General features: G+C 38.7%; 1 protein-coding gene across 3 annotated transcripts in view; it reads right to left on the reverse strand.

Moving 5' to 3' along the window:
- Window positions 1–23,720, reverse strand: part of LOC143407512 (aldehyde oxidase 4) — a 57,062-nt gene that overhangs the window by 21,284 nt on the left and 12,058 nt on the right. For 2 of the 3 annotated variants that reach the window (XM_076866815.2, XM_076866812.2), the window contains exons 6-20: window positions 21,775–21,836; window positions 19,284–19,367; window positions 18,598–18,678; window positions 17,091–17,235; window positions 16,756–16,848; window positions 14,937–15,088; window positions 13,375–13,468; window positions 12,219–12,328; window positions 10,261–10,445; window positions 8,593–8,755; window positions 5,897–5,989; window positions 5,037–5,206; window positions 4,481–4,595; window positions 3,607–3,729; window positions 1,421–1,517 (exon numbers count right to left, since the gene is read on the reverse strand). In XM_076866815.2, the coding sequence (XP_076722930.2) occupies window positions 1,421–1,517; window positions 3,607–3,729; window positions 4,481–4,595; window positions 5,037–5,206; window positions 5,897–5,989; window positions 8,593–8,755; window positions 10,261–10,445; window positions 12,219–12,328; window positions 13,375–13,468; window positions 14,937–15,088; window positions 16,756–16,848; window positions 17,091–17,235; window positions 18,598–18,678; window positions 19,284–19,367; window positions 21,775–21,836 (1,767 nt within the window). Of the gene's footprint in view, window positions 1–1,420; window positions 1,518–3,606; window positions 3,730–4,480; window positions 4,596–5,036; window positions 5,207–5,896; window positions 5,990–7,700; window positions 7,722–8,586; window positions 8,756–10,260; window positions 10,446–12,218; window positions 12,329–13,374; window positions 13,469–14,936; window positions 15,089–16,755; window positions 16,849–17,090; window positions 17,236–18,597; window positions 18,679–19,283; window positions 19,368–21,774; window positions 21,837–23,720 lie in introns of all 3 variants that reach the window. The other variant, XM_076866813.2, reaches the window with a different exon arrangement.

Consider the following 23,720-nt stretch of genomic DNA (forward strand, 5'->3'; position numbering starts at 1 on the left):
CATAAGACAGGGTTCAAGATTCCTTTTGTTTCATATGGACATTCGGTTAATTTGGCACCGTGTATTAAAGACTGGATTTCATTTTAATCATAAAAAATCAGCATAAGGAAAGTGAAAACATAATTCACAGACTGGAAGAATATAATTGACCAACAAAGAACTTGTACCAAAAAATAATAAAATGAGCTGAGCGCGGTGGCACACGCCTGTAATCCCAATGGCTCTGGAGGCTGAGGCAAGAGGATCGAAAGTTCAAAGCCAGCCTCAGCAACTCAGCGACACCCTGTCTCTAAATAAAATACAAAATAGGGCTGGGGATGAGGCTCAGTGGTTGAGTGGCCACGAGTCAATTCCTGGTACCAAAAAAACCCAACCATATAAAAATCTATAAACCAGTAAGTAAATAGATTATTTATTATATTATCAATTACATTAATAACAATTACATAATTATAGTCATGTGATATAAATGTATTATTAATTATAATTAATTTTTACTTTTGGATTTAAAAAATTAAGGAAAAGTAGGCAAAAGACTAGAATAGATAGTTCAACAAAAAGAATATAAAAAGAGCCCATACACATATGAAAACAGTTCAACATCATTAGTCAATTAAATAAATCCAGCTAAAACCATAACAAGATACCAGTAACCATCTAACTGATTAGATAAAGCTACAAAGCCTGGCAATAACAATGGAATTTTCTTAATTGCTAATAGGAATAAATTGGTATGACTTTTATTGTCATTTAAATATTTGGCATTAACTACTAAAGCTAAACATACAAATACGCTATTACTCAGCATTTAAGTACTGGTATATTCCATTAGAAGTAAGTGCTTATGTTCATTAAAAGACAAGTATAATAGTGTTTATAAAAACTTTATTCATAATGGTCCCAAACTAATAAAAACTCAAATGTCTGTCAATAGCAGAATGGGTAAATAAATTGTGGACTATTTGTCTAATATTGTAACTACTGAAAAATGAAAACAGAACTACAGATCCATACAATAACATGGTAGTCTCTTCCATATAAAATGTTAAATAAAAGAAATAAGCACATCAAAGGATTATATTAAAAGATTTCATACATGTGAAGTTCAAAACAGATAAAATGAATCTACAGTGATAAAAGTTAGAATAATACTTTGGAGGGCTACAAGACAGGACGTAGGAAGAATTCTGGGGTACGGGAAATGTTCTATATCTTGATGGGGTGGTGTTTGCATAGGTTTCTACATATGTAAAAATTCATCAAGCTTTAAACTCATCGTGCATTTTAAATCGTTGTTCAACAACCACAACAGGATAGAAAAGCCCTGCCTTAGAGTTTCAGCTTTTCTCAAACCAGATGACTGAAATTAGTCTTTGACGTTAGAAGTTTCTATTTTCTGGCTCAAGACTATTGTACTTACCTTCAATGATTTGGTCAACATACTTAAAGGCATGCTCTACATCTCCTTGCTCAATTTTTTTCTCAGAAAAAAGAAAAGAATTGTGCTCTAGGGCTTGCTGCAGTGGAGAAACAAACAAACCAAAATAATTTTTTAATTTGCATCCTAATGAACTATTTGTCCTCCATCAGAATTCCATGCTTCTACTCAGATAAATCTCTTTTTTAAAAATATATTTTTTAGTTGTAGTTTGACACAATACCTTTATTTTATTTATTTATTTTTATGTGGTGCTAAGAATTGAACCAGTGCCTTGCACGTGCTCTACCCCTGAGCCACAATCCCAGCCCCTCAGATAGAGCTTTACAAACAGCGACAGTTGGAGCCAAAACAGTGTGAAGAGTCAGTGGAAATTGGATTAAAGTGAATTACAGGCATCCACAGGTGACTCACTAATTTTTTCAAGGACTCGGAGAAGAGCTAAGGATACAAAGCTCTATTACCATGGCTCCACCTCTAGATTACTGAGTGATTATCTGAGGATCTGAGGCATTTGGTTTTAAGGTGCCAACTCTGGGGTAAGAGGGGCTCATGAGAGAGTAGAGAGAGTTTAAAGGAGGAGGAGGCTGGGGTGGGTGGAATGCTCAGGAATGGCCTACTATTGGCTACCTGAATCAAATCCAGAATCATTTGAAGTTAAAGGCTCATCATAAAATAACAGTTTAAGGTTGAGATCAGGTGAGGGACCAAAATGAGGACAAGGACAGACTGGTTAGGCTGCAGGTTTTCTATCAATAAACAGTGGAAGATGACTTTGGAAAGGTGATTGAGGATGGTGCAGGAAAGACCTTGACTCTACATTGAGGAGTTAGACCTATGTAAAGGGATCGTGCTGAATAGGAAAGGTAAACTGCTGAACTCAGGGGCTCAGAAATGTAAATGTGGTGGGAGAGGGGCTGAACTGTAAGACAAGAGCCTCTATAAGTGGTTATTCAGACAAATAAGGTGGTGAGGATGGTGCTGGAGGATAGAGTGAAAGTGAGAATAAGAAGAAAGGAGCAGAAATAAGTGGCAATTATAGGATCATTGGAAAAATTTTAATATGATAACTGTTGGGAAGAATGGGAAAATCAATGAAGATGTTCAACATGATTAGGCATCTACCTGCTCATCTATCCCTCCATCCCACTATCACTCAACACACATTTATTGAGCATCAACTGTGGGTTTAACACTGGTAGGCACTGGAGATGTAAAACAAAACACAACACATCTTTGCTCTCATTAATAACAATAAAACCAAAAATGATAGCCAACATTTATTGACTGCATCCTCAGGTGCTATTCTAAGTAGTTTACTTGGATTCTGTCATTTAAACCTCATAAAGATTCCTATTTTTCTGGGCTTTGTGGCACATGCCTGTAATCCCAGTGACTTGGGAGACCGAGACAGGAGGATCACAAGTTCAAAACCAGCCTCAGCAATGTCAAGGCACTAAGCAACTCAGTGAAACCCTGTCTCTAAATAAAATACAAAATAGGGTTTGGGAAGTGGCCCAGTGGTCAAGTGCCTCTGAGTTCAATCACCAGTACCAAAACAAATAAAAAATAAAAAATGAATTTAAAAAAGGTTTCTGTTTTACAGATGAGGAAACCGAGGTCTGTGGAGTTTAAGTAACTTGCCAAAGTTTTCATTTCATTACTATTGAGAGGCTGTTAAATGGCAAAATCAGATTATGAATCCAAGTAGTTTGTCTTCTGAGTTTGTGCTTAAGAACAGTGGGCAGAGAAACAGAGGACCCAGCAGTTGCAATATAACAAATGTTACAATGTTTATGAGTTCCTCAGAGCTCTAGATTTTCCCATTGACTAGCTTTGTTTGTCGGGTCTTGAGGGCATTGCTCTGGTGTGGCTGATCTGTATTCTCAGGCAGGCTTTGGTGAGAGGCCACAGGAGAAATGGACATAGGAAGTTAGTTTCACTGTTGTACTAGCTACAGAAGTACTTGTGGGGAAGAAGGGGTTTGGACAGGAAAGCTCTCCAGATTCTGTCTTGAGGTGCTGATTACTAGAGCCTTTCTCTAGTATAGCACTGAACAAAGTATATATATGGAGCCCGGCTTATACTATTTTATGACTCCATGACTGAATTCTGCCCCAAAATATACTGCCCTAATCATGCTACAAGATGCAAAGTGGTCAGACTACCTCTATTGTGATAATCCTTGGTTCTATGTCTTCATAAGTGATCTTCACTTTTTTAGCTGCCTCTTTGGCATGAGCATAGGTATCGGCAGCCACGGTGCAGACGATCTGACCCACACAAATGACCTGCAGGAAAGCCACATGCTGCTGATTAGTTAAGGGCATAGACTCATCAGAAAGGAATGACCATTCCCACATTTTAACATTCACTTGCTGGATTTTGAGGCCAAAAAGAAAACTATTTTCTACCTATGAGAATAAAATTTAAACGAGTGGCTCCACTGGGACTTAGGGGACACAAAAATTGGTTGCAGAACTTAACTCTCTTGACTTTCATGATCTGCCTTCTGCTGTCTTCCCACTCCTCATCATTCCTGCAGCACACACAGTGATCTGGTCAACCTGAAATTCTGCTTTCTTTCAATGTCTGTTCTTTCTTAAATTTGTTCTAATTAGTTGCACATGACAGTAGAATTCATTTCATACATCATACATAAATGGAGTATAATTTCTCATTCTTATATAGTTATATATGTACATAGGGTAATAATATCTGCTTCACTCTACTATCCTTCCTAAACCCATACCCCTCCCCTCCCTTCACTCCCCTCTACCTAATCTAATGTCTCTGTTCCATATTGCTTCACTTTCACAGTTATTCAGAGACCTTCTTTAAGAAGACTGATGACTTCTGATCAGAATCTCAAAGGGACCCCTGATTTAAGAGAGAAGTGGAGAATCACAGAGGTGGAGGAATCATTGGTTTCCAGTTTTTGTGGTGTGCATGTAAATCTGTGGATGTTACAGTGGCAACTGATAATCATTTTGGTCTCTCCAGCAAAGTGTTCAAATCATAAACCATGCACAAATCACACACCTCATTCTGTGCATATAAAATCTCTCCATGATGGTTATTATCCCCTGGAACATCCTCTGCTGTGATTACATCAGCCACACCTGGAAGTGACAGGGCTTCTGAAGTATCAATTGATCTAGCAGGGAAAACATGATGGTAGATATTAAAGATGCAGAAGTAAGTTCATGGCACAATATAAACGATTTCTCAAGTGGAAAAAATATATGTGGACTTCATAACTAAATCATGGACCAATAGTCTATGTTGAAAAATATTACTATCTAGCAGGTGTTCTAACTCTTGGTCATAGATTCTTTAATAACTATGCTTAAAAATGACTTTTCTCAACTGGTCCTAAGCACTTCAATGTCATGAACAGTGTACCTGTAAATAGAGACTTTTGGCTGGTGTTAACAAATGCCAGAGGGCATCTCTGGAAAAAAAAAAAAGACTTTTTCCTATCCAGAAGAAGAAATGAGTATTCTAATTTGACTTAAATATGCAATAGCCTCTCAATTTGAATGTGAAACTGTGAGTGCATTTTATTAACATATGGGAACATCTTTTGTTTCCTTACATGATCTTTGCATGAGCTCTGGTGCTGGTGACTACAGCAAGGAAGAGTTCCTGGTCAAGGCGGGGCATGTCATCACAAAATATAGCTTCCCCTGTGGCATGTTTAATGGCCGATTGGTGCATGACTGGGTGGCCAACTGGATCTTGTGGGGATTGGTGGGGATCCACACACTGTTAATGAACAAAGCAAGTAAAATTTACACTGGAAGTTCTCTCTACCCTGAAAATTGGATTTGATTTATCTAGCTTACTCACAAGTGAACAAACAAACAAATGAGTGAAAACTATAGGTAATTAGATATCCAGATCTGTGAATCAGGTTAATTAGTATCCATGAGTTCTATAGTAAGGGATATATTCTGATTAAAATCCCCACTCTCCCCCCCACAAAAAGAATACATCATTCCTGTCTTCAAGGATTCTTACAATCTCATTGAGGCATCAGAACACACACAAACATACATTAAAATAAGGCGGTCTATTTCATATGGCAATAAAGAATAATTTACACAATTGATAAAGTGTAACAAAAATATCTAAGTTCCTGGGAGATTCAGGGTGGTTGTCACGAAGCAAGAAGGCTTTCTAGAGGCAGTAAATGTTGAGTCAGGTTTTAAAGGATGGATGGACACTGGTCAAATAAAAGGGGAAATATTTAGGCAACAAAACTGAAAATAATGGAGAAAAGAAATTCAGAACAGAATTCCTTGAGTAGCCCTGAATGAAAGCACAGTAACCAAACAAGCAATTTGTGTGTGGGTGACATTAGATGGCTTTTGTAGACTCTACTAGCAATAAATATATAACAGGCATATGTATCCCAAACACATACATAGATTAATAAAAACTTTACCCACCCACCTGGAACATCTGGATTCCTTGTGGTGTTTCTATGGGGAAATCTTCTAAAGCACTCAAGAACTTTTCTGGGATATCCGGAAACTTCTGGGGATCCTGAAAAGATTATTTCACATTTAATTTTGCTATATAAATGATTAACATTGAAAAACATGGAAAAATGGGGTTATCCAGTGGATTCTCTGAGATCTTAGGTTGCAGCTCTGTTGGCAGAAAGCCCTGAGCCTAGAGTTCTCTAAGCTAGTGGGCGAGGTTTGGAGAATAACTACTGCATCCACTTGTGCACACAGAAAAGTAAGGTTGTTTCCAAGAGCCAAGACATCCCTTCTTGACAAAGTCTCTCTCTTTTCTTTTTAAAATTTAATTAAATTAATTAATTAAAAAAAAAACTTTTGAGACAGGCTATCACTAACTTCCTGAAGCTGGCCTTGAACTTGCAGTCTTCCTGCTTCAGCTCCCAAGTTGCTGGTTTTACAGGTGTAAGCCACCTGTCAGACTGGACAAAGTCATCATGAATGAGTACAAATATGTGCACTTCTAAATGGAGGCTGTGCTTTCAAATCCAGGCCAATCTTCTCTGCTTGTATCTCCAAGAAGCAACTGAGGAACAAGCAGTGCTTAATTCACAAGAATGTTCAATTTTAGATTATTTGTGATAGTGAAGAAAATGGAATTAAATTAAATATCAAACAATAGGTAAATGGCTTAACACAGAGACTGGATTAGTCACTGTGACAGCAGGATGCAATATTCTGTAATCATAAAAAAATGGTTTTGTAGGAGTGTTTTTATGATGATGAAGAAATATACTTCAGGGAATATAGTTAAGTAAAAAAATGCTACAGAATTTATGTATAGTATGCTTCCAATTTAGTAAAAAGAAATTGAAAAATATCAAAGTGTATATTCTAAAATGTTAATAGTAATAGTAGATTATTGGATTACAGTTGATTAAAAAAAATTTTGCCCCTCTCTATTTTGAATTCTTCTATAGTGATAGAATATGTTAAAGTGTGCAATATGTAACAATATATAATAATGAACATAGATAAAATAAAACATATTTAATAAATTATACATATATTTGTATATAGAATATGCTACATAATACATAATAGATATATAATAGTATATAATTGTGTATAATAATAAGATATATCAATAATATTTAGTAGAAGAAACACTGCTGTGGAAGTTATTTTAAACGAGGTTGAGTAAGAAAAAACTAGTTAACAGAAAACTTGAAGCAATTTAAACGTTTAAAAATAAGGAATGGATCAAATAACTGTACAGTCATCCATAAATATGCATGCAACCATTTGGTCACGATGCCACTGAGAAATATTTAATGACATTGAAAGATGTTCATATTACTAAGTAAAATAAGTAAGCAACTATCGAGGAGTGGCTAGCACCTTGCCAGGGTCCTTTTGCCTGCTCAGAGGGATAAGCCTCTGAAGAACTTAAAGTCTGAAATAATTAGTAAAGAACAAAAGGCAGAATCACAATCACGGTTTTAAAGGATGGACCACCTGATAGGTTCAGTCCACACAGGAGCTGGAGCTGGACAATTAGAAAATGGCTCCTGTGGTTTATTTAAGGGGGTACATCAAAGGCAGAGATAAGGTTTCAGAAGTGGTGTCTTGCTTCGTGATTTCTGGCAGTCAAAGGTTGACTGGCATATTGGCAGGTCACACACATCTCTGAGAGGCTGTGTGACTACAGCAGGCCACCCCATCTCTGGTCCTACATGGGACCTTCCTGAGCAGAGCTCAGGGGGAGTTCACATGTTTGTGGGTGATCTTACCCTGTGAGATTGCCACAGGAAGTTCCCAAGACCTGGCTTTCCCACTCACTGGCTACTGTGCTGTAAAGGTCCTCATGTATAGTTCACCGATGGCTCTCAACAAGCCACCTCTATTGAACAGTTATTAATATGCACACACATATACACACATCTATAAAGAAGGGTTTAGAAGGATGTGCACTAAAATAGTGGTTGAATAAGGATGATGGGGGTCACAAATCATTTTTTCTTCCCTTTTTTTTTTATCACATCTCCCTCTTTCCCTTCCTCTCTTCCTCCTTCCCTCCCTCCCTCCCTCCCTCCCTTCCTTCCTTTCCTTCCTTCCTTCCTTCCTTCCCTCCTTTCTTCCCTTCTTCCTTCCTTTGCAAAACTGGGGATTAAAGCCAGTGGTGCTCTACCAGTGAGCTACATTCTCAGACCTTTTTTAATTTTAATTTTGTAAATGGGTCTTGCTAAGTTGCCCCGATTGGTCTTGAACTCATGATCCTCCTGCCTCAGCCTCCCAAATAGCTAGGATTACATTAACTCATATTTTCTAAGTATTAAAGTATTATTTTTATGCAAATTTGTTTCAAACAAGGAAAAGGTATAATTTACTTACTGAAGGCTTTTCACCATTGTTAGTTAACCTCTTATTACGTTTTAGCATTTGTCACATGGATCATAGGGCAAATAGACTAACAAGGCTGCCCCCTTCAGAGCCTGGGGTTACAGGAGAGGAAAGGGGAGGAGAAACCACTCCAGGCCCAGAGGCAGGACTGGAGACTAGGAAGCACCATGGAGGGCACCATGCCAGGTACACTCAGTGTATTGTCCAAACAGGCCAGGGGAGGTCTTCCTGTGCAGACCCATGCTCAGAATGACAAGGAACCAGAGACCCAGAGATATTTACCATTTTGTTCAGCCCTTGCCGCACTTTGAGGTAGAATTTGAAGAGTAAGCTGATGATGAGTGTTCGCCGGTATTCCACCATGCCAGCCTCAGCTGCCGGGGGAATGTGGATCTCATCCAGGACCCACTGGCACGCGTCACTCAGCATCTCGTCATCCCACTGTCTATCAGTAAGAATGCAAATGTTTCACAGAAGGGGCAAAGACAGTGCTACGATTTATCATCTCTGAAACTCATGTTGAGATTTGATTGCCATTGTGGTGGTGTTGGAAGAGGTGATTTAAATCTTTAAGAGAAATTAATGCAGTTGAGAGACTAGATTAGTCACTGTAACAGCATGCTGCTAAAATGCAAGTATGCCACTGTGTTGTCTCTTCAGCCAACACCTGCTTGCTTGCTCTTCAACTTTTTGCTGTAAGTTGGAACGGAAAGAAGCCTTTGTGGGTGTCATGCTCTTGGACTTCCAGCCTCCAGAACCATGTGCCAAAATAAACCTCTTTCCTTTATAAATCATCCAGTTTCAGGTATTTTGTTATAGCAATAGAAAGTGTACTAAGACAGATAGATACTAAACTGATAGGGCAAGGAAAGATGGAGTGCAACCTGTAACCATTTTGGTGTGTGTGTGTGTGTGTGTGTGTGTGTGTGTGTGTGTGTGTGTGAGAAAGAGAGAGAGTGAGTTGGGGAGGTACATGGGATTGAATCTGGACTCACATGTGCTGGGCAACTGCTCCACCACGGAGCTATAACTCCAGGCATCTGTAATCATCTATGAAGTCTGAACAAAAGATTCTCAAAATATTGCATTAGCTTTTTTTTTTTAGCACCTAATGCAGGGGCTCCCAAAGTTTCCTTACTGAATTCTCCTTTATTATTTTTTTTTAATAAAATGAGTTGGAAATATTGATTTACCTCAAATAGCTCAAGTGAAAAACAAAAACAAAACAAACAACCAAAACACTACTAAAACCAAAGCTTCCTGAGACCTGCAGCTCTGTCTGTCTTGTGCTCTGCGGTGTCTGCAGGAACTAGATCGGTGTCTGGTACACACAGTACACTGCATAAACATGGTAAATGACCCAATGATTGAAGAGAGTTAGAAAAATTTCATGAACAAAAATATGTACAGAGTTATTTTGGAAGCATGGATTTATTTTCATATCTGAAAAACCTGGCATTAATTGCTAGTTTTTGACAAAGTTTTGATGATGGGTTAAATTTATTGTAAAACTGCAAGTTGGAAGAATTTTTAGAACTTACTCTCCAAATGCTAGAGGTCATGAGAGTTACAAGAAAAAGACAAAGTGACTTTTTAAAAATATATTTCATGTTCTTTAAGTGGAGTAAGAATATTTTCAGATGTCTTAAGTCCCAGTATTAGAGTTTTTACTTATTTTACAGTTGATTCCTTAGAGGTACCACCTACTCAAACCATGTGATTTGTGCATAAACTTTACTTCAGAAACTTGCAATAAAAGAATCATTTTATCTCAAAGGCCTGGCTTTTGGGTGGCTTGTACTTTCTTCATCCAATTCTGCGGTGCTTAATTTTTTTTTAGGGGACTATGTGTATGTTTGAAACCAGAAAAAATTTCCAAAGTACATTTTTTATTAAAACATTCCAAACAGAATGGCCCACATTCCACGTCCCAGACACGCCATGACATACCTCCCGACAAGCCGTCTGCAGGTTTGGCTTGCAGAGAGCACGGTGGGGCCGACACTTCCGAAGAACATCTGGAGCTCCCGGACTGTGTTTGTGTTGTCTTCAAACTTCACACTCATCCCAGCATTGACAATGGCAAAGGCATTCTCTTGCCGTTGGGCCAGCCGGAGCCCCGATACAAAGTGCCACTGGAGATAGAGAAACGCTTGGAAGGGTTAGTGCTTATCTCTACTGAACTACTTGCACAAAGTGACACAGTAAGTGACAGAGCTGGGGTTCCCGAGCTGTCTGGCTCCAGAGTCCCTGCTCATCCTCTGGGCTCTATTTCTTTCAATTCTGGATCTCCACATGTGGCTTGGGTAAGCAAGTGACTTAAACTGTTTGCATTCTAATTTTCTTTAAAATGAGAAGTTGGTTGGATCAGCTGGTAACAGGGGGCTGCTGTTGGGATGAGGGGACAGTCAGGAGAAAAGGTGCCACTGCCTTGGCCTCCTCACTGCTCCTTCTGCCCTCCGTCCTCCCCCAACCAATTTATGCTCACTCATTTCTTCTGCTGGATCAATATTCTTAAAATATCTTTTATTCAAATTTTACCTTGCTGTAGGCCTTCAAAGGTGGCCACCTGCTAAAACACATAAGTCCTTGTAGCAGCTGAGATGCTCGGTGATGGACCCTGGTCTCCTTCCCTGTCTCACCTCGCAGGCTGCTCTAGCTGCCCTGTTCCCTACCTCCCAGCTCCACGTGGTTCTCCTGCCCAGATTGGCCACCCCATGGATTCAGGGCTATCATCTTTTATTCTGACCTTGATTGCCTTCTCTCCCTTTTCAGGGCAGGAGTCTCTCTGTCACCAGCTGTCCCCCAATAGAAACTACTCTAGCTGCCTGTCATTTCCTATCCCAGGCAATTGGTCCCCCTTCCCCTACCCTACCTTTCAAGCCCTTCCTGTTAGATTTAGAGATTCTGAGGACAGGACCCCATGCCTTTAACTCTTGTCGTATCTTGCAGTTTGTATACCATGCTGTAATACGTAGTCGGTAGGTAAAGAATCTTATTAAATGATTTGGTTAATAAATGTTGGTTGACTCTGAAACACCTGAAATAACTTTTACTTTGTTAGAAGCTTCCCCTAGCTAATGTTGACTATGTACTCAATCTTGGCTAAGATGCACATTCATCTGAAATAAAAAATTCTACTCACATAAAAGATTTTGCTTTTGCAGGGCCGATGTACCCTTAGACCCAGAGATAGGGACCAGGATACTATCAGGAGCTCTTTTGGTTTTTTTAGCCCTTTTAATTTAACTTTAATTTTAAATCTTAATCTTAAACATCCAGCAAATCAATATCACAGAGTACTGGGCTTTAATGTCTATCTCTATCCTGTAGGTGATAATTTATTATCTTAAATTAACCCAGGTTATGTGTTCTTAAAGCAGTACCTCTGCAAAACATTAACAAGAAATCTTTAGACCATTTATAAGAAAACTACAAAATAAAATTAACAAGAGTAAAAACATATTTAGTTCGTGTAAAGGCTATCTTGAACTTTGGCAGAGTTATATACATCAAGCCCACAGAAATGTTTCACTCTTAATTTCTTTTAAATCGAAAGAAAAAAATGAATATAATAATAATAATAATGTATATAGAGTACTGAATGCAGCCAGGGTTATATTTACCTTTATACAAACACAAATATATATATATATTTATGGAGGAAGGGAGTCATGAAGAATAAAGTGCTGAAGATCCATGAAAGTTATAATGTGACCCTTCTATGAAAGCAAATCAAATGACCATCTGGGAATTTGCCTCCCCCTGTGAGAGGCCCAAAGTCTCCCTGAAGCAGCTGGTTCTGAATAGGGGGCCATTTCCCCTGGAAGCCTGTTTGAAGCTCAGGCTTTCTGCACAGGGCCAGCAGGGCTTCTGTGGGGCAGGGAAGCAGTTCCAGGAGCCCTCACCTCTGTAGAGTAGGGGATGAAAATGGACAACACAATTTCTTCAGATTTCAGGTTGGCCTCTGGTGCTCTCTCCAGGAAAGGGCCATTTAATGGGATCTGCCGTTCTCCTTCTGTTAGAGAAAATGGCCTTGATTAGGTTGAGCTTTTTCACTGCAGAACCCACGGCAAGTGGTGGATGTGATGTATCTGTGGGAAAGACAGCATGTAGGCCGGGAGCCAGAACACAGGGGTCTAGTTCCAGCTCCCAACCTGGCTCGCTGAAGCAAGTCATGGCAGCTTTGGGGTCCCATCTGCACAATGACAGGGATGGACCTGATAAGCTGAGGAGTCTTTTCTAGTTCTTACAGCACATTTATACACCACTCACAAATTTGGGCCTTAAGGAACTTTAAAGTTATTTGGAAACAAACTGCAATGTTTATATTTCACAAATGGTAAAATTGGGGTTGGGAAAGATTGAATGACCTTTCCAGAGTACTAGAGGCAGGACTTCTGGCAGAGGTGGGATTCCTGATATATCACTTTCTCTTTGATTATTTGCATATATGTGTACAAACACACACACACACACACACACACACTGTTCTCTTAGTTTATCATACTCTCTTGAGTCACCTTTAAAAAAATAATTTTAATCAGAGAAGAATCTTATACACCAGTAGCCCTATGAATAATATGAGTTTGTTTTTATTTCCTGAAATTTAAATCCTTTTCCTTCCCCAAAGCTCAAAGTGTCTGAATAAGGACAGAAGTAATGAATAAGATGTCCCACAAACTTCATTTAGTTTAAAACGAAATTCTTATAAGAAAAACTGTCATCTTTATGAAACTCTGGAATGCAATATGCCATGGAGAGATCGCTCATTAATATTTTTCTTCAACTACTTTGATACTGTAATTTCAACTGCTCACAAATTGGTCAAATATTTAAGAAAAAAATGTTAGGTATGCAATAAAAGTATATAATTTGTAAGATAAAGGACCCCTGGAGAGCAGACTAACTGATCATGTTTCACCCTTAGGTTTGAAGCAGTGTAAACAAAGCCTTATGAAGTGAAATTAAATATTCTTGGGTCCCCAGTTAATAATTACAGCAGAGGCTACAAAGCAAACAGTGGTGAGTATGAAATAGAATACCTGAAGCTTGGCCTCTTACCTTTAGATATCAGGTTGATGGTAGCATTTCCTGCTGCTAAAATGGGATTTAGGTCAGAAAAATGAGGCTGGCTTGCCACATGTCCTCCTAAAGTCTAAATAAAAAAGGATGGCATTTGAAAAGATGTACTTAGTTGTTTGTCAAATAATGAATTCTCTATTCAGAGGCTTTGTGTTAAGTTTTTAATTCTCTTCTTTGTGTCACAGAAAGATCTGTGAATTTGGAAGCAGCTAAATAGATTCAGACAATATATCATGAAGATTCCCACTCTTGACCGCATTCTGAGAAAATATTCCTCTTCCATGTGCAACAAGGAGAAAAAAAACCAAGGAGGACTGACTTAAATATGCATTTGTCTTTAGAGACATTCCTTGATAGGTGTGTTTACCTATGAAGATAGATACAAAGGGAAATAAATGGGAATTTGGGGGCTGGTGAAAGCAGGTTAGGGGGAAGGGAAGGTTTGACCAAAGGGTAGAAAAAGTGTCAGACATCATGAGGAGGATGGAGAGACTGTGGCCTGAGCAAACTGAAAAACTGGGATATGGAGCGTTTACATTCAGAATGCCTGTCTTGCTGCTGTGAAGTAGAATGCTTCTCTGTCACCTTGAACCTTCAGTAACGACTGTTCCACATTGACTCAAACAAGGGCTCTCTGAAGACTTACGGAGTCAAGTTGATAATGAGAGGAGCAATGCCATTTAGAAAAGGGACATAAGATGCAGAAGGTGAAAACAAAGGGCAGATTTGGAGGATCAGCGGAAGAGCCAGAGACAAACAGGAGAAATACAGTGACCTATGACCCCACCAAATCCTGCTTATCTACCCACCATGTGTGGAATGGGGAGTAGTGTGAGCCAATTTTTCTTAAGTTTTTTCCCCCCACTGTATTTTTATTGGTGCCTTACAGTTGTACATAATGGTAGAATTTGTTATTATATATTTTTACATGTGCATGATACAATATAATTTGGTCAATATAATTTCCCAGTATTTTCCCTTTCCCTCCCCTCCTCACTCCCCTGGATCCCCTTCTTCTACTCTACTGATCTCCCTTTGATTTTTTTTCTCAAAAATTAAATAACTAGGAAACACCAGTAAGCTAGACAACTGGGGGAATCCACGAATGCACATGTGGGAGACACATTTAGAAACTGACCTTAATACAAAGATCTAAGAGGAGAACCAGCCATAAAAGAACATCTTGGAGGCATATTTCATAGAATGTTAGAGCTGGACAGTACCTTAGAGACAGTCCATTGGGTTGGACCTTAATTTCAAAAATTAAGAGACAATGGTTTAAAGAGATCAAATGGCTTCTCCAGGATCATACATCATCACAGGTAATTGGGACTAGAATTTGGGAATCTTCTGACTCTTGTATTATAATCTTGTTATATCACAGATCTCTCACTTAACACCCCCACCCACCCCCACACTCATATTGAGGAGACATGTTCAACGTTGACTTAGGATTCCTCTTCAGAATAACACTGGTCAAAATGAACAGAACTGTTTGACTGTCCAGAACTGTGACTTATTTTATCTAATAGAGAACATACAGCCATGTTTCTAATCTGGGCTCCTGCAAGTGTCCTCAGTTGCTTCAGGAGGGCGCGAAATGTCTTAGTCTTCTCCTTTGGTTGCTCCAAAACAATAAATTGTAAGGCATCATTCAACTGGGCCAGGCTGTATCCTGCACCTATTGTCACCCCTAAAAATAAGATAGTGGAATATAAGCTAAACTGAACTTTAACAAGATAGGACTGCATGAAACCAGTCTCTTCAATCTGTCCTCTCTTTTCATATTCACTCAGAACAACAACCAACAAATACAATAATTAAAAATATTTCTGGCAATCTGCTTTACTCTCAAATACTGAGCACCAAATTCCTTTTCTCAGTCATGTGTGCCATAGACTTTAGCACATATCAAGCACGAATAACTGAAACTCAGTACTTCATTTACTTTTCTTAAGTAAATTGCTCAAGTATGGAAATTTTAGTTAATGTCTCATAAGGTTTTTGTTTTGTTTCGAAGCTTACAAAGTCTAAATAGAAATTAACCTGAAAAATGTCAATTGCCATTTGTCCTTCTTCAGTTATCTCTTCCTATTGTTCTCAGATCAAAAAGATAAAAAGAATAGACAACTGCCATATCTTGGGTCAATTTTATTTGCAGGTGTGCTTACAGGGTATGATTTAAGTAGCGATGTCATCTAGTCCACGCATCCTCAATGGGGGCAATATTGCTCCCAAAGGAGTGCAAAACTCTTTTTATGTGTAAAGCACCAATTCACATACTGCACATAAAAAATATATATTTTATGTGTGGTATTAAAATTTCATAGAAGGATGGTTAGGGAAACAGTGCGTATTGCTCCCCGGAGAGACAACAGTGAAGAAAAGGAACAACAGTGAAGACCCAAACACTGATTTGGGCCCCACAGGCTCTACCTCCTCCCCAACTCCTCACCACACCCTAACCAAATACTTCCCACACCTTCTCCCAACCTTCTGCTCTACATGGCTGGCCTCCCTTACTCCATCTTGTGAGTCCATTGATATAGACTTTCCAACAGGTAAAAAAGTGAACAGACAGACTGACTTTAGACTGGAAGGTCAGAGGGGCTATCAAGAAATTGTCTACTTGATTTCTGTTTCCTCACTGGGGAGAACCTTGCTTTATAGGATTTTTAGTGTCTACAGTCATTATAATTCCAGTGCTTAGTTTGGGTAGCGGATGGTGGGATGTGTTTTTCAGACTGCCTTCTTTAGTGCATTAGGTGGAGCAAGAAGACCTGGGTTGGAGCCTTGACCTGGATATGCTAGCTGTGTGACGTTGATGAAGTTACTTAAGCCCTTTGATTCTATACCTTCTGTAGGTAATAGAGATACCATGGCTGCCTGTCATGTCTATCTATCTCTCAGGGTTGTTGTGAAAGCATGTGAAGATAAACAAATTTGTTGTTCATAGTTACATTTCTTGTCGTCAAGATATATGTGTATGTGTGTGTGTGCATATATGGATTGAACCTTGAGAAAATTTGTGAATCAGAGACTAATGTGTGACAAGAACCTTTCCTATTGGGCAGAACATGTCTTCAGTTTCTTGTTTGGTCAATCCCTGAATACCTGGTAAGGTATGTGACATCTTTCTGCTATTATGGCTCCTATGATGATGTAGAACTCAGTGATGCAGCGGAGTAAATCCATTTGAAAATGCTCATAAACAACACAGGGTAGATGCTCAGTAAATATCTGAATAAATAAGTGAGATGAGTTATTCTATGAAATCTCAAAATCATTCAGCACCTGTGATTGCCTCCAAACAGCCCAATAGCCAACAATTATATCTTATTTGTGAAAGAAGGTACTTACCATCATCTGTGGTGGTCACAAAGTGTAGTTCTGGAAGCCCAAGTGGAGATATAAAAACTGGATGGAATTCATCTTTGAACTTAATGGCGGGTCCTTAAGGGGAATAGCATTTCAAGCAATCAAAAAAAGAAGAAAATGGATGCTAATATATGTCAGTTACTGATAAACCAGAATGAAAATTGTGACACTCATAACTCATATTCAAAAGAAAGCAACAAATCATTCTAAAGGACCATGAGTATCATTAACAAAAATGAATTGCACTTAGGAGGAGTTTCAGAAGAGACACAGAATTTAGGCTACCCACTCTAAAGAATAGGGAAGCAAACACTAACCCACTGTAGTGTTCCCCATGACAAGCGGGGCTTTCGGGAAATTGGCTTTCAGCTCCAGAAGGTCGTCCAGGGTTACAGGGGTGATCCAGGTAGTCCTCTCCCCTTGGAATGTCAGTCTCCTCTTATTTGGATCTTCTGCCATTCTCTGCAGAGAAGCAAATGTAACACACTTTCAAGCAGGGCTCTTGAACACAAGCCATGAGTGTATCCACAGCTCTGGGTGTTGGGAGTCAGCCCGGCTCCAAAGACTAACTTCCCCATACTCCAAGAAGAGCCATCCAATGGTGAGCCCTGCTGGCTCACATGATCCTTACCCACCAATCAGAGCCCTGCTGGCTCACCTGATCCTACCCACCAATCAGACTAGCCCTGCTGGCTCACCTGATCCTTACCCTCCAATCAAAAAGCACCCCATGTCAACTGTCAAACCACCCCTGGCTCTATAAATATGCAGAGCTGTTCCTCAATAAAGGGGCATTTGCTCTGTCGACAAGCCTTGTTCCTTCTTTCACTGGGTGTTCAGATGGGCTGCATTTTAGCTTTCTGGAGAGATCCAGCTTCTAGGGATCACCAGTGAGTCATCTGTTGATAAGATCCATATGGCACTGCTAAAGAATCATCATGGAGAGTGGCCTAAACTCCATTTGTATTTGTGAAGTGAGTGTGTGAAGAGGAAATAGCACAATGTCGTGAAGGTGACTTGGCCTGGAACTAAGATGCCAGGCTTCCTGCTCTAGTTCAGCCTAAAAGTGACTCAGAGGAGACTCATCTTTGGGGATGAGATTTTCTGCTGGACAAGAATTGTTTATAGGCAAAATTATCCTTGAAAAGCATCCCTTAAATCACTCAGCAGGAATTGCATAAATGGGTTTTTTGAACAACTGTCTCTATATCTATATTTAGATATGTGTGTACAGACAGCTACACTATGCATGTAATTTTTATTTCTAGATTTGTACTCAGGATGCCCAAGTTCTCAAATTCTGAGAGGTGTGTGGGGACTGAGACCTTCTGAAACCAGTGGAATCACCTCTCTCGTGCTCTTTCCAGGGCATAGGCACAGAAGAGAGGGGCAGACACACTGCACTATATACGTTATTTTCTCTTTATCTTTCCCCCACTGAGTTGAAATTACAGAAACTAAATGTAAGAATAGTGTGATTCTGCTATTCTAAGTGTCATTGGATTCTTACTTCACTGGTTTTCCAAATGACCTTTAAGATATCTCACAGAGTACCAATGACCTTGGGTGAGTCACTGTACTCTGGCCTGAGGCTCTTCAGTTGATGGGATTCAACCAATGCATCCTGGCAGCTGAACCTGGCAGCACCACTCTTCCAAGCTGTCTGTTCCACTTATCTGAATAAAATCCCTAAAAATGGGTTTTTGCTCCATTATCTTGGACACACTTCCCACTTTTAATGTTAAAGTTCAGTAATTTCATAGTGTAATACAAAAAGGCAGATACCATATCATGTTATGAAACAATAGAAGTAAAATATCTTACTATCAGTTCAGGGGGGAATATAGGCTCCTGGGATGGGTCCAATGGCTGGAATTCATCTTCATCATACAGTTTGGTACATATCTCAATGAAACAAAACAAAACACGGAGTTACTGAGAGAGGTGCAGGAAGATTTAAGTGTGAGACTTCAGAGTCAGGGCCTCTTCCTCTGACACATCCTGACACAGAATGAGGTGCCAGAACCACAGGGCATCCCTCAGTGGAGTTCTTCCCACTCTCTCAAGAGCACTGGGTGATTTCCCAGCTTGCTTACTAGACTCTGGTTTTCTTCCTCTGGTGTCAGAAATTGGGTTTCAGGTTTCTGTTCTGGGTCCCAGGAATCATTTGCAGGTATTTTTTCTGGCAGGAGCATGAGGGGACACTGCTGCTCAGTCTCTCTTAGTGAGGGACTAACTCACTAAGAGTTAGTGAGTTAACTAACTAATGGGGATGGTTGCTAAACTCAGACTAAGCACAGAAAGCCTTGATGCTTGGGAAGGGAAGCAGCCTGTGGGACCAATCTTGTGCGAGGCACAAACCTCCTAATTTTTGGAGCTCTTTGAGGCTTTTGATGATCCCAATTCACTTATTTTGCATTTTCCTTACTCACACTAACAGAGAACTTCTTTGGGTTTATATGGATGTTTTTCAGCCAATCTCAACTGAAGTGGAAAAACCAGATACTTACTTTTTCTTGTCTGTTTTTAAGAGCCTGCTCATCTTGATCCATGCAACATTTTCCGGATCCTTTCAGCTGACAAACACTGGATTCCTTAAGAGGTAATCAGTTGAAGTCAAATTCATTAGTTGGTTCTTTAGTCACCTATCTTAACATCTGGCAGGTTAGGTAACCTGCTGTCTCTTCATTGAACAATTAAATAAAATAATAGGGAGTGAATGGGACGGAGTCAGGATGGAGTCCTGTAAACAGTATCATTCCAAACTCTGGGGATGGCAAAGGTGTGAGGGGCGGGTGGAGTCAGCCAACAGAGGCTTCTATTGGAACTGAGATACATGAAGTGTAGTTACACTGTAGTAACCAACCCAACAGATTGCTTTTTGTCATCTCAATGGTGATACAGCATGTATTTTAATGAAGTCCTAGGAAGACAAGCTGCCTTTAAAACTTTCTAAATATCAATATAAATAAAGCCTGAGCTTATTTTTAGTTTATTGGGGTCATTTTGAATTATTGGGATGACTCAAGCATTTGAAAAGCATTTAACGTTAATTTTTAGGATATTTCATGCAGAAATGCATAGTTTGGGGTCATAATTCATTTATCAGTTACTACAACAATCAGACTTATCATCCCTGCTTTCGCTTTTCAGTGTGTAAACACTGCCAAAGGGTTTGTGGCAATCTAGAGATGCTCTTCATACATAAGTCAAGGGGAGGCAGCTGGGATGTGGCTCAGCAGTAGAGCGCTTGCCTCACACGTGTGAGGCACTGGGTTCGATCCTCAGCACCACATAAAAGTAAATAAACAAAACAAAGATACTGCATCCATGTATAACTAAAAAATATTTAAAAAATATAAGTCAAGGCGAACTGGGTCTAGTGCCTGCTTTAACACATATTAGCAGGGTTAAATTCGGATTATAAAACCCATCCCCAAAAGATTTGATAGATTTAAGTATTAGAAAAGTTTCATACAGTGCCTGACACTTAGAACTACTGCCAAATAACAGCTGGTATATCTTACTTGCAAGATCATTTCTACAGAATTAAGAAGGGATTTGGATTTTATGGCAATGCTGTACACAGTAAAGGAACTAACTATAAGTGGCTGAATGTGGGGACCTAGTATGAGAAAGAGTCTAAATATCTAATTTTGTCTCTATCTTTGTACAGATATTTTTTTTTTGTCACCAGAAAAATAATCACACTGTAAGAGGCTGAATCAGACAAAGAAACTGCTGTTTTTGAAGGTCAAAAATGGTAGTAATTGCCCACTCATATGGTTCCACATAAATAATATCCAACCCAGGAATTAAAATAAAATAGCCTGTAGAACTTGAAAATGTTCAGTACTGGCATTAAAATATGTCTTTTAAAGATTTTTTAGTATTTGGCATGAACTTATGTACCTTGAATTGTTTTTAGCCAAAAAATCATATAAAAATAATTTTTACTATAAAAAATGGGTCCTGGAAAAACACCCCTACTGAAATTGTTTCAAAATATATCTTCTCCTGACATTTAACTTTCTGAAAACAAGATGTTTCAAAACTACCTGCTCCCCCATACTCTAAATCGTTTTTCCCCCCACCTTCCTTTGTCTCCTGTGGTTCCTGTTTCTTGACTTGGAAGGTGTCCTGGGTTCCTTGCTCTTTACCATCTGGTGGCTATGATTCTGGCAATCCTCTTAAAAGTGATTTCCTGTCTCCACATTTGCCACACTGGTCTGGGTCGTCATTCTCTCCTGTGTGGGACATGGCACTAGTCCATGCCTTCACTCCCAACATGGCTCCCCAGACTTATCTTATCTATAAGCAAGTGCCAAGAATTTTTCTTCCAAAATTCTGTTCTCATTGTGTTATTTCTGGCTTGAGAACAATGACTACACATTGGTCATCAGCTTTACATCTACATTCTTTAGCCCCAAACAGGATCTTATAAATTTTTAATACTTTAGTCTCATCATTTAGTCATTCTTACCTGAATTTTGGACATCTCTCTTTTTCCTACTTCCATCCATTTTCTTACTTGGAATTTTCCTAGACCTCTCTCTAGCCTTCATTTCTAGCATTTCCTTTAGGACCTAGCTCAAAACTCCCCTTCTCTCCTCTGTCTCTTCTCTTCCTACTTATTAATTCTCTTCAGTTCATGTTCCTTCAAAATTTATATGCATATATTGGATATGTTGAGTTTTTAATATCTTGCTTTTCAATTATAGTTTTATTGTTTCCATGCTTTATTTTTTCCAGTAGACCACACATGTCTTGAAGTCATAAACTAAATTCTGTCCTCCTCAGGAAAATGACCAATTTAAGGACAAAAACAAGACAGATGCTATCCATTTATTTAAAAAAAAAAAACAAGCTGTAGGTATTTAACAACTTTCAGTGGTTAGAAAAGGCAACATATGGTTATTTTAGAGATTAGTGAATGCGATACATTATTTTATGCAAAAGATCATTAATGTAACAGAATGGGTAGTCTTTTTTTTAACTCACCACACAGAAAGTTTTCCCACTTTCTATAATTGGTCGGTATCCAGTACATCGGCACAAATTACCTGATTAACAAGGGGTAAAGTTTTAGAAAATAATATAGAAATACATTGCATATCTGTATTTCATGTTTTCAGTGGAATAGTTATATTAGTATTGAGATTCTTTATTTTTTTTTTTGCTCCCTAAAGCCAGCAAGATTTTTTTAGAAAAAAAAATGTTTCCCTTGGAGATGTTCTTTAAAAAATAGATTCTGTGGTTACATTTTCTTTCTGAAATACCACAGAAATCTCCAAAGTTTTTCTCAATCCTTTCTGCTTTATTTCCCGCCCCTATCCTAAGTTGTATATCTGCATCTCCATATCATCTATGTGTCCCTTCGTCATACCTTTCTCCTGCAGTCTCCCAGGAGAAGAGGAATTGGGACTGCTATAGTCTGGATAAGTGTCCCCAAAGGCTCATGTGTTAATGTCTTGGTTTGGGTGGTGAGTTTTTCTATTTCTTTAGATCTGGGGACCCTTTCACAATAGAATGTATTATTTTTATACTAAAAGTATGTTTCAAATTATTATGTTCAATTATAGTTTAACAATTTCAGAGGGAGTGTGTATATGTGGATCGGGCAAGTTAAAACTCTAGAAGAAAAGTGTTGCTTCCAGTGAGTCACGAGGGAAGATGGGCTGTGGGTTCCCTCCTTTCTTTTTAGAAGAAGCTGAATATACAAGAATGGCTGCAGACTCCACAGTCTCTTTATTTTTGCTAAAGAAGAAAAAACATGTAAGGATGTGAATTTAGAATTTCTTAGAGTAGAAGGAAGAAGCTGAAATTTCTAGAACATAACTACGTGGTATGAAATACAAGTAGTGGGAAGGCCATGGACATCTTCTCTCTGATAAGCTGTAAGCTAGCAGTAAAGGCTGGGGTGAGCCAGTATCAGGGCTTTTTGTTTCATTTTGTTCATGGTTACATAATCAGTGTTAACTCCATAGACTGTATTAAAGACTGCTGAAGAAAAGACAACTGCCCATTACAGACATTTTTCTAATTCTAAGAAGAAAAAAAAAGATGAAAATTCAAAAATGTTATTCCTTTAGTCTTGAAAGGAAAAGCCTAGATTAAATTAAGCAGCGATTTTTATGTTGGTTGCCCATTTTAGAAGTTATAAGCCTATACTAATTACATTTATTTGAACTTTATTTTATATTATTGTTTTTCTTTCTTTGTGGGGGGACAGTGCTGGGGATTGAACTCAGGACTTGATGCATATAAAGCAGGCTTTCTACCAACTGCTCTATATTCCCAGCCCCTGTATTTTGTTTTTCTTAGAATATGACAAAGAGGGCTGGAGATACCGCTCATTTGGTAGAGTGCTTGCCTTGCATGTACAAGGCTCTAGGTTTGAACCCCAGCACCACACATTAAAAAAAAAGATAGTGATAACCACAAAGGTTATCAGTGTGACTAATATTTATAATTCTAGAAAGAGAGCAAATAAATATACTCTTCAAGTTATCTACAGAGAGCAAAAATATACCCTTCAAGTTATCTACAGAGAGCAAAAATATACCCTTCAAGTTATCTACACCTAGAACAAAGTTGTCTGCCTCATCCACTTAGCCAAACTTGACAGTACCATCTCTTTCTTGATGGTTTCTATGTTAATCACAGGCACAGAATCATGAAAGGTATAATTTGTCTCTGTAAGATTGCCTCATAATCAAATAAACTGACAAAAAGGGCAAATCACAAGGCCTATGCTTTTCAAAGTTCTTGATACCTCATTAGTTGCTCATTATTTCACTGAGCAAAAATTATCAATTGCTCAATCCACTTAGGTTATAATTGAAATTATCGACCCATGTTTTAATAGTGTTTAACTAGAAACTGAAAAAGTTGTTGTTAAGTGATAAGGGAAAATATTAGGTAATACTAATATGCTACTTCCTATA

Source organism: Callospermophilus lateralis, chromosome 9 (genome assembly GCF_048772815.1).
Source record: "Callospermophilus lateralis isolate mCalLat2 chromosome 9, mCalLat2.hap1, whole genome shotgun sequence".
Classification (NCBI taxonomy): domain Eukaryota; kingdom Metazoa; phylum Chordata; class Mammalia; order Rodentia; family Sciuridae; genus Callospermophilus; species Callospermophilus lateralis.